Consider the following 17287-nt stretch of genomic DNA (forward strand, 5'->3'; position numbering starts at 1 on the left):
AACTATACTATACTTTTCTCTACTGTGTTGTATTGTGATGTCCAAACTTGTGAAACATAGACATCTATGATTGGTACAGATTTGTTCTGGTCCGGACCAACCAAATTTGGTCTTGTTTGGGGTGGAGCTCATTAGAATAATAGCCAGTGTGTAGAATAATACTCCAGTATGCATTTCTGTATTGTACAGATCAGGGACCCATGATGTCATTCTGTTACCTGGTGTTTATCGACTTCACTACTGTATATAGACTTTTTGTTTTATTTTGTTCTACTGTATTATTGACTGTATGTTTTGTTTATTCCATGTGTAACTCTGTGTTGTTGCATGTGTCGAACTGCTATGCTTTATCTTGGAAATGTCGCAGTTGCAAATGAGAACTTGTTTTCAACTAGCCTACCTGGTTAAATAAAGGTGAAATAAAAAATAAATAAAAAAAACTGTAGTTTAATAACCCAAAGAAAAAAAATGTTTTACTCAAAGGGTCATATCATAGCCGACACACCATTCTTTCTGCAGACATCTTTTAGTCTTAACTCGGAGTAGATATGTAAGTGTTTTTGGAAAACGGGGTCATGTAAAAACGTAGGGAGATTTTACTGTCATTCCGTTACTAAACTTTGCATCTGCACTGTTCTTCAAGTTGTTTGAGTAAAATGTCCAGTGGAAATTGTTAAAAGTAGACTTCTGCATGTAGGTGTATGGTTTGTTAAACTTTGCAATCAATGGTTTTTGCTTGTCATACATTTTAAAGTGAGTCTCCGCGTCACTCTGTTACCTTGGAATTGCTCGACGTGCACTATATGTGGTGGTGCTGTTATGTTTGAGATGCAAGACAAATTACCCTGAAAGGGACACAGTAAAAATAATAGTTGTGTGCCTGGTGGCAAGTTTACGTACCACATATTTGTCGCGTAAGGCCCGGTCTTATTGAGCTGCTTAACCTACTTCTACTCTCTGCTTACATCCTCTTCTTCCTCCTCTCCCTCCTTTACCCTGCTTTTCTTAGTCTTTCCCCTACCCCCTCCTATCCCCACTGTCCATGCCAGCCACACTTATGTGTAAAATGCAATTTTGCATACAGCTGGAACTATCAGTTTGTCCATCTGGGGAAATCATGGTTAACTATGTGTGTGACCACAGACTGTAGGGTGTGTGTGTGTGTGTGTGTGTGTGTGTGTGTGTACAGTAAGCCAGGTGGTTTGATAAAAAGAGACAGAGTATCATCCTATCCTCCCGCAGGGACTTTACATTTAGACATTGGGGGAAGAATGTTGCCACGGCAACAAATCCAAATCAGTGCTTGAATGGGACTACTTCTTTGACCTTAACCCAGTGGATCTGGAGCCCAGTCCTCTGCACGGCCTACTTACTCATGGGAGCAGGGATCACATCCAACTCTCCAGGGCTCCAGACTAGATCACAGAGCCAAGCCATTGAAAGGGGACAGAATGGGATGGGGGGGACGCGAACAAGGATGGGATGGGTTAGAAACTGCCATCAAAACTCTAGTCAAATTCATTCATTTACTCTGGTGAAATTCTTTCATTCATCCAGCCATTCATTCTCCATGGAACACAGTGTGCTCCGAGGCTGAGCTGTACCCTCAACTGTGACAAATGAGAAGAAGGCTATGAGCTGTTCTGTTGGCAGTGATGACTCCAGAGTCCTACCGACTCCCTCATCTCATCTCCGCTGTCCTAAAATGGCCTAAAATGACCGGAGGAGCTGGCTGTAACATTCCGGAAGAGTTGTCAGAGCTAAATCATGGAGCAATAGAATGCGGAAGAAGGGCAGGAATCGTCACCGACTGTCCCTGATCAGTGAATGAATGGGGAGCTACGTGTCAGACAGTGAATAGATGGTAGCTTAGTTTAGTAGCTCTGCTCTTTCCTTCAAAACAACTCCCCCCCCCCCCCCCCCCGCCTTACTGACATCTCTCTCCAGCTCCTGAGTGATGTTTGGGAAGACAAAGGCTTGTAATGGAGAGTATTAGTCAGACAGACAGACCTTCAGGACCTAACTCATGTGGCTTCATGTCTCTTATTACTCATCCTCAGTACAGACAGACAAACAGACACATGTCCATATCTGTAAAAGTGTAGTAGTGTTGTAATCTCCCCCTCACCAAAGGTCAGATAACATTTGGCAGGGAGGGCGATATCTGAAACAGCAGGTTGAAAGACAACCTCATTTACTTCTCTCTCACCAGCGTGTCCTTTCTTTTCCACTCCCTTCTCTGTCAATTGTTTTCTCTCCCCGTCTTTTGCTTTCACTTTCTCTCACAAAAATACGCTTGAATTCTTTCCTCTCGCTCTCTCTCTCACACTGAATGGTGATGCAATGTGACTTGAACTGGATGCAGCCTATGCTAGTTCTGTTCTCCCATTCTCTCAAAAATCCCCTGCTTTACCATCTGCTAACACAGTTCATATGGACTGTGTCATCACTCCATCCATCTCTTCAAATACATCAGGTTTTTCCAGTGTGGGAAATTCATTAGGATATTTTACTAATGTCAAAATGATGTCTTTTTCCCTGAGTGTTGATAGGTTCTTTCTTGTTCGCTCCAGCTCACATTAATTCCATCCCCTATGAATAAAACATATATCTCTCCCAATACATCATGTTTTTCCACCGTTGGAAACAAGTTACGAGGACTGTTATACACTGAGTTCACAAAACATTGGGAACACCTTCCTAATATTGAGTTGCATCCCCATTTGCCCTCAGAACAGCCTCAATTCGTCATGGCATGGACTCCACAAGGTGTCGGAAGCATTCCACAGGGATGCTGGCCCATGTTGACTCCAATGCTTCCCACAGTTGTCAAGTTGGATGGATGTCCTTTGGTGCGTTGTAGCTCTTGACACACTCAAACCAGGCACCTACTACCATACCCCCGTGCAAAGGCACTTAACATATTTTTCTTTCCCATTCACCCTCTGAATGGCACACACACAATTCATGTCTCAGTTGTCTCAAGGCTTAAAAATCCTCCTTCAACCGGTCTCCTCCCCTTCATCTACACTGATTTGAAGTGGATTTAACAGGTGACATCAATAAGGGATCGTAGCTTTCACCTGGATTCAGTCTATGTCATGAAAAGAGCAGGTGTTCCTAATGTTTTGTACACTCAGTGTATCGCTGGTCTAAATGACGTGTGTATGTTTTGATCTCTGGGTTCCTCTTCACACTAGATTAGTTCCGTCCCGGAGCTACGTGAATGATTATCTCCCCCAATACATTGTTTTTCCAGCGTGGGAAATTCATTAGGCTCTATATTACTGACTCCTAAATTAGGCCTGTTTCCTTGAGTGTTGATAGGTTCTTTGTGTTCGCTCCAGTCAGTAGCTATAAATCTTGTGTCCTGCAATGTCTTCTTTTTGTCTTCATTTAACTATAGATGTGGGATTACTAGGATATTTATCTTGAGGTAGTTTGACGGTTATTATTTTTAATAAACTCATTTTACTATAGATATGGAATTAGTATGTATAGCTTGAGGTGTGTTTGATGGCTGTACTCGTTGTGAAATCTTTGAAAGCAATATTTATTAGGGGACCTGCCCAGGAACATGCTGGGGCCTGCTCAGACCGCACTCACACAGGGAGTGCTTTTCAAAAGAAGCACACCTTTTGACACGCACACTTGTATTACAAGATACACATATTTGTCACGCTTTCTCAACCACAAGTAGTACTGGCAGTTATCGTCAAAGAAAGACACACTGTTTACCCTCTGGTTCGCTTTTGAAGGCCTTATATCGTGTTCCAGGGCTGATCAAGAAGAACTCCCAGCCATATGTATTCTAATACTTTATCGTCCCTCTTTTTTTGAGTGTGTCCTCGGTAGCTTTTCTTCACTGCCTCCCTGTGTCCGACTCCTCTCTCCGCGTTAACATTCCAGTCAACAAAATAAACAGTGGGAGCATTTAACAGTAACGGTGTGTGGGGTATCTTTTTCCTCTTTGATGAATCTGGCCTCTCCCCAGGCCTGGTGTGTGTGTGTGTGTGTGTGTGTGTGTGTGTGTGTGTGTGTGTGTGTGTGTGTGTGTGTGTGTGTGTGTGTGTGTGTGTAACTGACTGTCCCCTCTTCTCTCCATCCGCAGGCCTCCCCTTCCCGAGAGCTCCATGGAGAAGATGAAGCGGTTTAGAAGGAGGCTGTCCCAGACTCTGAGAGGTAGTCAGACCATCGATGAGTCTCTGTCTGAACTGGCTGAACAGATTACTATAGAGGAGAACGGCATCAAAGACAGCGGTGAGGGTGTGTGTGTGTGTGTGTGTGGGGGGGGTTGTGTGAGGGAGAGAGTGTATGTATGAATGTGTGGTTATGTGGATGTAATGTACAGTGCATTTGGAAAGTATTCAGACGCCTTCACTTTTTCCACATTTTGTTACGTTACAGCCTTATTCTAAAATGTATGAAATCGTTTTTTCTCCTTATCAATCAATCAAATGTATTTATAAAGCCCTTCTTACATCAGCTGATATCTCAAAGTGCTGTACAGAAACCCAGCCTAAAACCCCAAACAGCAAGCAATGTAGGTGTAGAAGCACGGTGGCTAGGAAAAACTCCCAAAGAAAGGCCAAAACCTAGGAAGAAACCTAGAGAGGAACCAGGCTGTGAGGGGTGGCCAGTCCTCTTCTGGCTGTGCCTACACACAATACCCCATAATGACAAAGCAAAAACAGGTTTTTAGACATTTTTGCAAATATTCAGACATTTACTCGCACCTTTGGCAGTGATTACAGCCGTGAGTCTTCTTGGGTATGACACTACAAGCTTGGCACACCTGTATTTGGGGAGTTTCTCCAATTCTTCTCTGCACATCCTCTCAAGCTCTTTCAGGTTGGATGGGGAGCAGGTTTTCATCAAGTATTTTGCTCTGTTCATATTTCCCTTCATCCTGACTAGTCTCCCAGTCCTTGTCGCTGAAAAACATTGCCACAGTATGATAATGCCACCACCATGCTTCACTGTCAATAACTGGATGTTATTGACCAGGTGATGAGCGGTGCCTGGTTTCCTCCAGACGTGATGCTTGGCATTCAGGCCAAAGAGTTCAATCTTGGTTTCATCAGACCAGAGAATCTTGTTTCTCATGGTCTGAGAGTTCTTTAGGTGCCCTTTGGTAAACTCCAAGTGGCCTTCATGTGCCATTTACTGAGGAGTGGCTTCCGTCTGTACCATCAAGGCCTGATTTGGTGGAGTGCTGCAGAGATGCTTGTCCTCCTGGAAGGTTCTCCCATCTCCACAGAGGAACTCTGGAGCTCTGTCAGAGTGACCATCGGGTTCTTGGTCACCTCCCTGACCAAGGCCCTTCTCCCCCGATTGCTCACTTTGGCCCGGCGGCCAACTTTAGGAAGAGTGTTGATGGTTCCGATCTTGTTTCATTTATGAATGATGGAGGCCACTGTGTTCTTGGGGACCTTCAATGCTGCAGAAATGTTTTGGTACCCTTCCTCAGATCTGTGCTTCGACACAATACAGTCTCGGAGTTCTACTGATAATTCCTTTGACCTCATGTCTTGGTTTTTGCTCTGACATGCACTGTCAACTGTAAGACCTTTATATAGACAGGTGTGTGCCTTTCCAAATCAAATCCAATCAATCCATTTTAAGTCTCATAGCAAATGAGTTATTAAATAAGTCATTTCAGTTTTTTTTGTCTAAAAACCTGTTTTTACTTTGTCATTATGGGGTATTGTGTGTAGAGGGATGAGATAAATATGAATAATATTCATTCGTTTGAGAATAAGGCTGTGACGTAACAATGTGGAAAAAGGGGCCTGAAGACTTTGCGAATGTTCTGTAAGTCAATGAATAAGACTATGTCTGGCAGTGTGTTGTTTCACTGCACCCAGCAGATACTTTCTTCTCTTTAACCTCCGGAACACACACACGTCATCAGTGTTACTTCTTCATGTTAGAGTCCAGTGAAGGTTGTAGCCGGCGAGGCGTCAAAACAAAGATAACTAACCAGCTACGTCACCTTATCTCTAAGCTTGGGATGGTCTAGCGCCTGGTGTTGACGGTGGCTGCCATGACGTTGCTATGGTGCTGCCTGTTCAGGGTCTGGAACATTCTAGAGTTTCCATGACAATTGTCACGGCGACTTGGAGGACTGTGAAAGCAGCTGGGCGTCCTCCTCCTCGGTTGTATCTCTTCATTCCTGTCCTGGCTTTCTTTAAGGTTTTCCCCAGATCCCCTCTCCTTTAAATTCTTCAACAGCTTCAGCTTCCCTCTCCTTTTCCCTGGCTCCCCTCTCCTTTTGTCCTACAGAGGAGGATGTTTTGTGTGTGTGTGTTCTCTTTTTGTATGTGCGATTTGCGTTTGCCCGTGAGCATGGTGGACACACCTGTGTATTCTGTGCGGAGAGGGATTGCGTTGGGCAGTCTGCAGTGTGTGGGACAGTACGAGTCTCAGAGAGAGAGGAGACAGAATGGAGTGGCCAGATAGATGAGATCAGACGAACCCACCATGGTGTCATTTATTGGGATGAATCCTAATATCTTAGCCTTGATCTGATTGTGTAACACAACAACATAACAGCAGCACACAGCAGTAGCAGTGGGATAAGAGCTTTAATGTGTGCGTCTGTGTGTGCGCGTGTATGTGTTATCTAGTAACTCTGGGAGGGAGTTTGTTTGCGGTCATCTGTTGTGTTGATGGACATTGCTGGTTTCCTCTCTAATGTAATGTTCTTCCTCGATCTTTGATCTTTAACCTATTGTTATTGCTCTCTATATCCCTCTTTCTCTATAAATGTATTCCTATCTGTCCACACAAAGGGCCTAATAATACCCAGTGTTTTCTCTAAGTACATGTAGCAGCCAGCCAAATAGATAAAGTAGCCAGCCGAGGAGTTCCGGGCTGGGGGGACGGACCACCTGGGAAAGAAAATTGCAGAACAAGCTCTATTTTGGTGGCCTCTGGTACACTCAAATGCCTCGATTCCATCCGAAATACACAGCTATATTATTGAATACTTTGAATAACGGCTTTAGCTCCCGGATTGGTAAAATTAGTTGTGATATTGAATAGAATGTTTTTGACAATTAAAATGACAGAGAATGTATGAATTCAGTGTGTTAGTTCTTTTGGATATTGCCTAGGTCTATATGATCAGGACTATAGATATCACCTTTTTAACATTAAACATGGCCGATTGAAGTCATATTTACAGTTTTAGGTTTTAGTTCTAAGATATGAATTGCTACAATGATGTTTGTTCTTCAAATTATGTATTTTATCAGCTGGGCTACTATGTTCGCTTAGGGTAATTTTGTAATTTGAGTGAACTATCCCTTTAATAGTTATGTCAATCAATCACTGTGGGTGGGATTGTCAGGTGTGGGGGCAGAATGTGTGTGAGTCGCAGAGTTGGTACGGTTTCAGACCTGTCAATCATTCTCTGTGGGTGGGACTTTGAGGAAAGGCGGTGTATTAGTAATCTAGTAAGAAACACATTTGTCTAGTCTACTCTTTCAGTTGAGTTTATTGTGTCTAAAACCTAAGAAAAAAGATTGTTCTGTCAAGTAAACATGGATTCCCTGTTGAGAAACAATATACACTGAACAAAAATATAAACACAACATGTAAAGTGTTGGTCCCATGTTTCACGAGCTAAAATAAAAGATCCCAGAAATATTCCATACGCACAAAAACACATTTTGGGCACAAATTTGTTTACATCGCTGTTAGGGAGCATTTCTCCTTTGCCAAAACAATCAATCCCCCTGACAGGTCAAATCAAATTTTATTGGTCACCTACACATGGTTAATGTGAGTGTAGCGAAATGCTTGTGCTTCTAGTTCCGACAGTGCAGTAATATCTAACAAATTCACGACGACTACCTTATTCACACAATGTAAGGGGATGGAATAACAATATGTACATATAAATATATGGATGCGAGATGGCTGTGCGGCATAGGCAAGATGCAATAGATGGTATAAAGTACAGTGTGTATATATATATATATATATGAGATGAGTGATGTAGGATATGTAAACATTATTAAAGTGGCATCATTTAAAGTGACTAGTGATTTGAGTCAGTATGTTGGCAGCAGCCTCTCTATGTTAGTGATGGCTGTTTAACAGTCTGATGGCCTTAAGATAGAAGCTGTTTTTCAGTCTCTCGGCCTCAGCTTTGATGCACCTGTACTGACCTCACCTTCTGGATGGTAGCGGGGTGAACAGACAGAGGCTCGAGTGGTTGTTGATCTTTTTGCCCTTCCTGTGACATCAGGTGCTGTAGGTGTCTTGGAGGGCAGGTAGTTTGCCCCTGGTGATGTGTTGTGCAGACCACACTACCCTATGGAGAGCCTTGCGATTGAGGGCGGTGCAGTTGTTGTACCAGGAAGTGATACAGCCCGACAGGATGCTTTCCATTGTGAGTTTCTCCATCTGTAGAAGTTTGTTTGGGTTTTAGGTGACAAGCCACATTTCTTCAGCCTCCTGAGGTTGAAGAGGCGCTGTTGAGCCTTTTTCACCACGCCGTCTGTGTGGGTGGACCATTTCAGTTTGTCCGTGATGTGTACGCCGAGGAACTTAACTTTCCACCTTCTCCACAACTTGTCACAAGTTTCTTCATCTTCCGACGATATAGAGAAATCGTCGTCTGAGAACGTGGACCAATACGCAGCAGAGTTGGTGCTCATCATCTTAATTTATTAAATGACGTTGAACACGAGAAAACAAGAAAACAACAAGAACGACGAAGGACAGTTTCACAGGCTAAATAAAGACTAGCAGTGCGAAATACATAAACACAGAGCAGTGCCCAAAACCCCCGGAATACATAAATAAAACACCCTACTACATACACCACCACCCCGAACCATATAAAACAAATACCCTCTGCCACGTCCTGACCAAACTACAACAACAAATAACCCTTAACTGGTCAGGATGTGACAGTACCCCCCCTAAAGGTGCAGACCCCGGATGCACCTCATATATAACCAAAACCACCCCCCCCAAAAAAAACTAAACTAAACTAAAGGGAGGGAAGGGAAGGGAGGGTGGCTGCCGTCAACGACGGCACTGTGCTACACCCCCCCTCCCCAACCCACCTATATTGGAGGTGGCTCCGGTTCTGGCAGCTCCGGGCAGACGGGCCACTCTGGCAGCTCCGGGCAGACGGGCCGCTCTGGCAGCTCCGGGCAGACGGGCCGCTCTGGCAGATCCGGCGCGGCGGGCCGCTCTGGCAGATCCGGCGCGGCGGGCCGCTCTGGCTGATCCGGGCAGACGGGCCGCTCTGGCTGATCCGGGCAGACGGGCCGCTCTGGCTGATCCGGGCAGAGAACGACGAAGGACAGTTTCACAGGCTAAATAAAGACTAGCAGTGCGAAATACATAAACACAGAGCAGAGCCCAAAACCCCCGGAATACATAAATAAAACACCCTATTACATACACCACCACCCCGAACCATATAAAACAAATACCCTCTGCCACGTCCTGACCAAACTACAACAACAAATAATCCTTAACTGGTCAGGACGTGACACAACTAAAATTGTATAAACTGCCTTAATTTTGCTGGACCCCAGGAAGAGTAGCAGCTGCTTTGGCAGCAGCTAATGGGGATCCATAATAAATACAAATGCTGTCCCGTTGATGTGGATAGGGGGGTGCACCCTCTGCTGTTTCCTAAAGTCCACGATCATCTTCTTTGTTTTGTTGACATTGAGGGAGAAGTTATTTTCCTGACACCACACTCCGAGGGCCCTCACCTCCTCCCTGTAGGCTGTCTCGTCGTTGTTGGTAATCAAGCCTACCACTGTAGTGTCGTCTGCAAACTTGATAATTGAGTTGGACTGCGTGACGCAGTCATGGGTGAACAGGGAGTACAGGAGAGGGCTGAGAACGCAACCTTGTGGGGCCCCATTGTTGAGGATCAGCGGGGTGGAGATGTTGTTTCCTACCTTCACTACCTGGGGGTGGCCCGTCAGAAAGTCCAGGACCCAGTTGCACAGGGCGGGGTCGAGACCCAGGGTCTCAAGCTTAATGATGAGTTTGGAGGGTACTATGGTGTTGAATTCTGAGCTGTAGTCAATGAACAGCATTCTTACATAGGTATTCCTCTTGTCCAGATGGGATAGAGCAGTGTGCAGTGTGATGGCGATTGAATCGTCTGTGGACCTATTGGGGCGGAAAGCAAATTGTAGTGGGTCAAGGGTATCATGTAGGATGGAGGTGATATGATCCTTGACTATTCTCTCAAAGCACTTCATGATGATGGATAGTCATTTAGTTCAGTTACCTTAGCTTTCTTGGGAACAGGAACAATGGTGGCCATTTTGAAGCATGTGGGGGCAGCAGACTGGGATAGGTGTGGCATATCAAGAAGCTGATTAAACAGTTGATTTAAACAGCATGATCATTACACAGGTGCAACTTGTGCTGGAGACAATAAAAGGCCACTAAAATGTGCAGTTTTGTCATACAACACAATGCCACAGATGTCTCAAGTTTTGAGGGAGTGTGCAATTGGCATGCTGACTGCAGGAATGTCCACCAGAGCTGTTTCCAGAGATTCGAATGTTAATTTCTCTACTATAAGCTGCCTCCCAACAGCATTTTAGAGAATTTGGCAGTACGTCTCACAACCATCAGACCACGTGTAACCACACCAGCCCAGGACCTCCACATCCGGCTTCTTCACTTGCGGGATTGTGTGAGACCAGCCGACCAGACAGCTAATGAAACTGTGGGTTTGCACAACCAAAGAATTTCTGCACAAACTGTCAGAAACCATCTAAGGGAAGCTCATTTGTGTGATCGTCGTCCACACCCGGGTCTTGACCTGACTGCAGTTCGGCATTGTAACCGACTTCAGTGGGAAAATGCTCACCTTCAATGGCCGCTGACACACTGGAGAAGTGTGCTCTTCACAAATGAATCCCGGTTTCAACCGGGCAGATGGCAGACAGCGTGTATGGCGTCGTGTGGACAAGCTGTTTGCCTGATGTCAACGTTGTGAACCGAGTGCTCCATGGTGGCGGTTTTATCAATGGCAATTGGAATGCACGGAGATACCGTGATGCTTGTTGCGTTTATGTTTTTGTTCAATATTGAATTGCAGGTTTCAAAAATGCTAAAATGTTCCGGGGGAAGACCCCTGCCAGATTGTATAAAAGTGGGGGAGCACAATGTCAGGCCCATGAATAGACCTACAGGTATGATTGAAGAATGATGCAGGTGTTAAACATGGGTTTTGCTACACAGAAAGCAGCAGTTGACTACTCCATTGTCAACATTTTAATCAAATCGGTAGGCCTATATAAATATATTTAATAATACTATATAAGTATCATGACATCAGTGGCGGTCTGTGCTGTTTAAGACTAGGGAGGACGATTTTGTTTTTTAATGAGCGTTGCCTAGTTTCTACTATAGCATATTGGATGACTGTCATTCATATTCCATTCACCCAGTTCAAAGTAATATTGATAGGTTTAGGCTCCTAATTTATACTTACATTTTCCCTATACCCATCATGAGGTTCCTACAACCTAGCATACAAATGAAAGTTTATAATGTAGATGCATAGGTCGAGAGACAAATTGAGTAATCAAAGTGACAGACACTGACACACACATTCAATACTGCCTTGCACACTCTTGCCTGCATTTAGCTGATCTAGTGTGTAACCGTTAGTCCAAACAGTTGCAAACACGAGTTTCTATTGGGCAAATTCATTTTGGTTTATCCCCGTTCCATTTGCTTCCGTTTTAAGAAACGTTTTTCAACAAAATCAGATGAATGAATAGACCCCTGATCACCCGCACGCACAGTTCACTTTCATAGCAGCCACATACAAACAGCATCATCACTTTGCTCGTTGTATAATTCCTTCTCACATCAACACGTCTCTACTCCTCTCACCTTTCCCCACTTCAGTGCACACCACAACAGCTGTCTGTGACCAGGCAAAAAAAAACTTTACAAGCCAAACCTTCATACCATAACTGCTACACACAGCCTACATCGTTGTCACCATATTAGCTAAAGTAACGTCATAGTCAACATAGCTAATAGAACTAATGCGTTAGTAAACCCGCTACAATCACGCAGTACAGTGTACAGCAAACAATTTAGCACTTACACTGGCAGGCCTCGGTGTTAATAAATGAATAAAACCGACTTGGAAAAGTTCCAGTGTTGGATAGCCTTAGTCAGCTAGCTATCATGAATAGCATTCCTGTCTGTTTGAGCCAAGTGTTTTGAGGAGACTAAATGAAAGTGAGAAAAAAATTATATGAAATAAAGCTATCTCTCGCTCTTCTGCTTTGAGTTAACTACTCACCACATTTTATGCAGCGCTAGTTAGCGGCAGCTTTTGCTTTCAGTACTAGATTCAGGAGTCGATGAAGACGCATCATACTCTTCCTCCCCCATGAAAATAAATGAGACTGCAGCTAACCAGAGGGCACACAAATAACACAGGAACTGAGAGGCAGGACAGACAGCAGACAGACAAACCAGCACTGTTTCGTTTGTGACTGACATGCGTCTGTCCTATCAGTAGATCATTAGAAGATGTGTATATAGTTCATTCGAGTGGGAGAAGGCTATACAGACTTTTCTGACTAGCGAATTACATTTTTTTTTTCATGAAAAGAAGACCAGTTAATTAACCCAATGAGTCCCACCATAATGCCACCGCGTTTTGGACTTCCAACCCCCTTTAAACATTGTGTGTTTGAGCTACAGACTTCTGGATTGTACAATTGGACTCGTCTATTTCTTCTGCACCTGTAGATGACAACCACTAGTGTGATTAACGGGAGGTAGAGTGGTTTTTGTGAGACGAGGGAGGATCTCAAAGGGTCCTTTTACAAAAACGTCTGTAGAGTCCGAACTATTGAAAGCTATCCATGGACAGCTGAGACTCATGTAAAATGTTTTGCTCTATGACGCTCACAAGCTACACGAGTCGTTAGAAGGTATCGGGTTCCTCTCTTTAGATCATAGGAAATCCCAAGACATAGTGTCTATAATACTGTAATAAGCTCACAAACTATAAACTCCTCCCAGTTGTCGCTGACTAGTATTCGTTTACCAGTGATCAAATTATTTCTGTACTTACAGCATTAATATAAATTTGTATCCGATTTATTTTATTGACATTTATCAGTAAAACTTATGAGTAAAACAGTTTTTCATTGTTTTGTGTTCTACTTCTAGCCATGACTGTCCTAATATTTTTTTTTTAAATGTCATTTTGAGGCTAAATTCAGTGCCTTCAGAAAGTATTCCCATCCCTTGACTTTTTTCACATTTTGTTGTGTTACAGCCTGCATTTGAGATTTTATGTTTTTAGAATTTTTTACTAACTAATTAAAAATGAAAAGCTGAAATGTCTTGAGTCAAAAAGTATTCAACCGCTTTGATATGGCAAGCCTAAATTTGCTTAACAAGAGACAATAAGTTGGGCCTCCCGAGTGGCGCAGCGGTCTAAGGCAATCCCAGACTGTGTCACAGCCGGCCGTGACCGGGAGTCCCATTGGGCGGCACACAATTGGCCCAGCGTCGTTCGGGATAGCGGGGTTTTTCGCCGGGGGGGTTTTCCTTGGCTCATTGCGCTCTAGCGACTCCATGTGGCAGGCCAGGCGCCTGCAAGCTGACTTCAGTTGAACAGTGTATCCACCGACACATTGTTGCGGCTGGCTTCCGGGTTAAGCAAGTAGGTGTTAAGAAGCAGCGCGGGTTGGCGGTCATGTTTTGGAGAACGCATGACTCGACCTTCACCTTTCCGGAGCCCATTGGGGAGTTGCAGAGATGAGACAATATCGTATCTACCATTTGGATATCACAAAATTGGTGAGAAAAAGGGGGTAAAAATATAAAATAAAAGACATAAGTTGCATGAACTCATTCTGTGTGCAATAATAGTGTTTAACATGATTTTTGAATGACTACCTCATCTCTGTACACCACACATCTGTAAGGTCCCTCAGTCTAGCAGTGAATTTCAAACACAGATTCAACCACAAAGTGATGTTTTCCAATGCCTCGCAAAGATGGGCACCTTGAATATCCCTTTGAGCATGGTGAAGTTATTAATTGCACTTTGAATGGTTTATCAATACAGTCAGTCACTACAAAGATATAGGCGTCCTTCCCGACTCAGTTGCCGGAGAGGAAGGAAACTGCTCAGGGATTTCACCATGAGGCCAATGGTGACTTTACAGAGTTTAATGGCAGTGATAGGAGAGAAGTAGGGATGGATCAACAACATTGTAGTTACTCCACAATACTAACCTAATTGACAGAGTGAAAATAAAAACAGCTTGCAACATGGCACTACAGTAATTCTGCATAAAATGTGGCAAAGCAATTACCTTTTTGTCCTGAATTCAAAGTATCTTGTTTGGGGCAAATCCAATAACACATTATTTAGTACCACTCTCCATATTTTCAAGCATAGTGGTGGCTGCATCATGTTATGAGTAGGGTATACTTGTAATCGTTAAGGACTGGGAAGTTTTTCACAACTAAAAATAAACAATGGAGCTAAGCACAGTCAAATCCTGGATTAAAACCTGGTTCAGTCTGCTTTTCTTCCACCAGACACTGGGATTAGTTCAACTTTCAGCAGGACAAAAACCTAACACACAATGCCAAATCTACGCTGGAGTTGCTTACCAAGATGACAGTGAATGTTCCTGAGTGGCCGAGTTACAGTTCTGACTGAAATCTGCTTGAAAATCTATGGCAAGACCTGAAAATGGTTGTCTAGCAATGATCAACAACCAATTTGACAGAGCTTGAAGAATTTTGAAAAGAATAATGGACAAATGTTGCACAATCCAGGTGTGCAAAGCTCTTAGCTCTTAGACCCAGAAAGACTCACAGCTGTAATCACTGCCAAAGGTAATTCTAACATATATTGACTCATGAGATTGATTACTTATCTAATAAATATGAGTTATAATTTTTTAAAGAATTTTTCTTCTACTTTGACATTACAGAGAATTTTGTGTAGATCGTTGGCAAAAAAAAAAGACAATTAAATCCATTTGAATCCCACTTCATAACACAACAAAATGTGGAAAAGGTCAAGGTCTGTGAATACTTTCTGAAGGCAATGTGTAAGGGCTGGACATTCAGATAAATGAAAGTCAGATAAATAAAAAGTAGATTTTTGCTGGGGTTTCGGGACTGATTAATGAGCCGGCTGACAATGACTCTTATTTAGCAGACGGCCGGTGCTTATGAAAAACACTGAATACCTACCTCCACGATTACACCTAAAGGCCCTGTGTTTTTTCTGACCGTATGACCTGACTTAAAGAGGGTGTAGCCTCCTGACCCTACCTACATTATGATTAGATGGTGCTCCAAGCCAAGGTGTCTGTATTGTATGTACTGGACTGAACTGAACTGGTTGTCACGTAGTTCTCTCTCTCCCCCCCTCCACAGAACCCATGGTGAGGAACGGTCATGGTCGCCCCCCCTCAGCCCACAGTGTTAACTCCTTCCTGCAGCAGTACACTGGCCCCTTTAAGAAGCCCCCGCTACGGAGACCTCAGAGTGTCATAGGAGGAGGAGGGCTAGGGTCTCTCATGGCTATGCCCCGCAACGGCAGCCGCCTCGGTGAGACACACACACAAACACACGGGAGTGGACACACAAACACGCACAGTGTCACTTGAGTCAGGGGAGAGGGCAGGACAGTGGAAACTAACCAGGGAGTGGCTGCTGAACTTCCCAGCAGCAGCAGCTGTGGATGACTTCAAGTTGAGTTGATGGAAAGAATAACCTCACTCATACGTTTATGGGCCCCCTGGTCTTATCAAACACTGATTGTACAGTTATCCAGGACTTGCATTTTTGAAATGTTGACTTCATGTAAAAATCTCTGTCTCTCTGTCTCTGTCCCGCCTCCCCTTCTCTCCCCCTCTCTCAGACATTGTCCATGAGAACATGAAGATGAGTTCTGATGGAGAGAGTGACCAGGCGTCAGGGACGAGCTCAGACGAGGTGCAGTCTCCCACAGGGGTGTGTCTAAGGAACAGGGGCAACCGACGCATTTCCGCAGAGGTGAGTCTGACACCCCCTTCATCCCTCTATCACTACATCCCTCCATCACTTCTTCACCAACTCATACGGAGGAAAGGAAGTGTATTTGGGAGAGATTCATACACTTTTGGAGTACAGGTTTTTAATAATTTCAAATGTTTTTAACAGTAGCATTTTTTAGTTAGGGTTTGTTTTATCTATCATTAGGATGGAAACATTTTTGATGAACGATTTTGTTAAACACTTTTTTTTAAATGAAATATCCTTGTAATGTTCTAACATTCACTATAATGTTGTGCACAAAATCTGTAACAACCACCACAGAACATTCCCCAAATGTTCTCATTAGCTAACCAGGTAATGTAATAAATCAAATCAAATTTTATTTGCCACATACATATGGTTAGCAGATGTTAATGCGAGCGTAGCGAAATGCTTGTGCTTCTAGTTTCGACCATGCAGTAATATCTAACAAGTAATCTACCGTAAATTCCGAACTATAAGCCGCAACTTTTTTCCCACGCTTTGAACCTCACGGCTTAAACAATGACGCGGCTAATATATGGATTTTTCCCGCTTTCAACATTTTTTTTTTCCAAAAAAACACATTCTGTGACGTGCTCAGTTTTTGGGCGGCATGAAGCTTTCATTAGACCAATGAAATTGCCGAACGCGTTAAGGTCAAACAACTTTTTTGTTTACTGTTTAGATTAAATCGAGCGCTCTCAAACTTCCCATCATTCTGATTACGGTAGTCATTTTGTCACCCTCATCATGGCAAAGACACGGAGAAATGCATATGATACAGCTTTCAAGTTGAAGGCGATTGATCTGGCTGTTGGAAAAGGAAATAGAGCTGCTGCACGGGAGCCTATTTATTTTTGTTACAAGCCGTGTTTCGTTAAAGCCTGTGTGAAGTTCATTTGTTTCAATGTACCGGTAGGCACCTGCGGCTTATAGATGTGCGGCTTATTTATGTTCAAAATAATATAGACAGCGCCTTCTTCACCACGCTGTCTGTGTGGGTGGATGTCATTTCCTGACCATGGTAAGCTGTTATTTTCAATGGTAGAGTAGGTCAGGGCGTGACATGGGGGTTTATTCTATGTGTTCTATTTCTATGTTCTTAGGTTCTAGTTTTTGTATTTCTATGTAGGTTTGTTTGGGATGATCTCCAATTAGAGGCAGCTGGTCCTCGTCTCTAATTGGAGATCATACTTAAGTAGGGGTTTTTCTTCCTGGGTTT

General features: G+C 43.6%; 1 protein-coding gene across 1 annotated transcript in view; it reads left to right on the top strand.

The window, feature by feature from the left end:
• Positions 1 to 17287, top strand: part of LOC115152395 (cyclin-dependent kinase 17) — a 51139-nt gene that overhangs the window by 17766 nt on the left and 16086 nt on the right. The window contains exons 2-4 of the mRNA XM_029697234.1: positions 4112 to 4260; positions 15442 to 15615; positions 15929 to 16062. Of these exons, the coding sequence (XP_029553094.1) occupies positions 4112 to 4260; positions 15442 to 15615; positions 15929 to 16062 (457 nt within the window). The remainder of the gene's footprint in view (positions 1 to 4111; positions 4261 to 15441; positions 15616 to 15928; positions 16063 to 17287) is intronic.

The sequence above is a fragment of the Salmo trutta genome, chromosome 17 (assembly GCF_901001165.1).
Source record: "Salmo trutta chromosome 17, fSalTru1.1, whole genome shotgun sequence".
In the NCBI taxonomy this organism is placed as follows: domain Eukaryota; kingdom Metazoa; phylum Chordata; class Actinopteri; order Salmoniformes; family Salmonidae; genus Salmo; species Salmo trutta.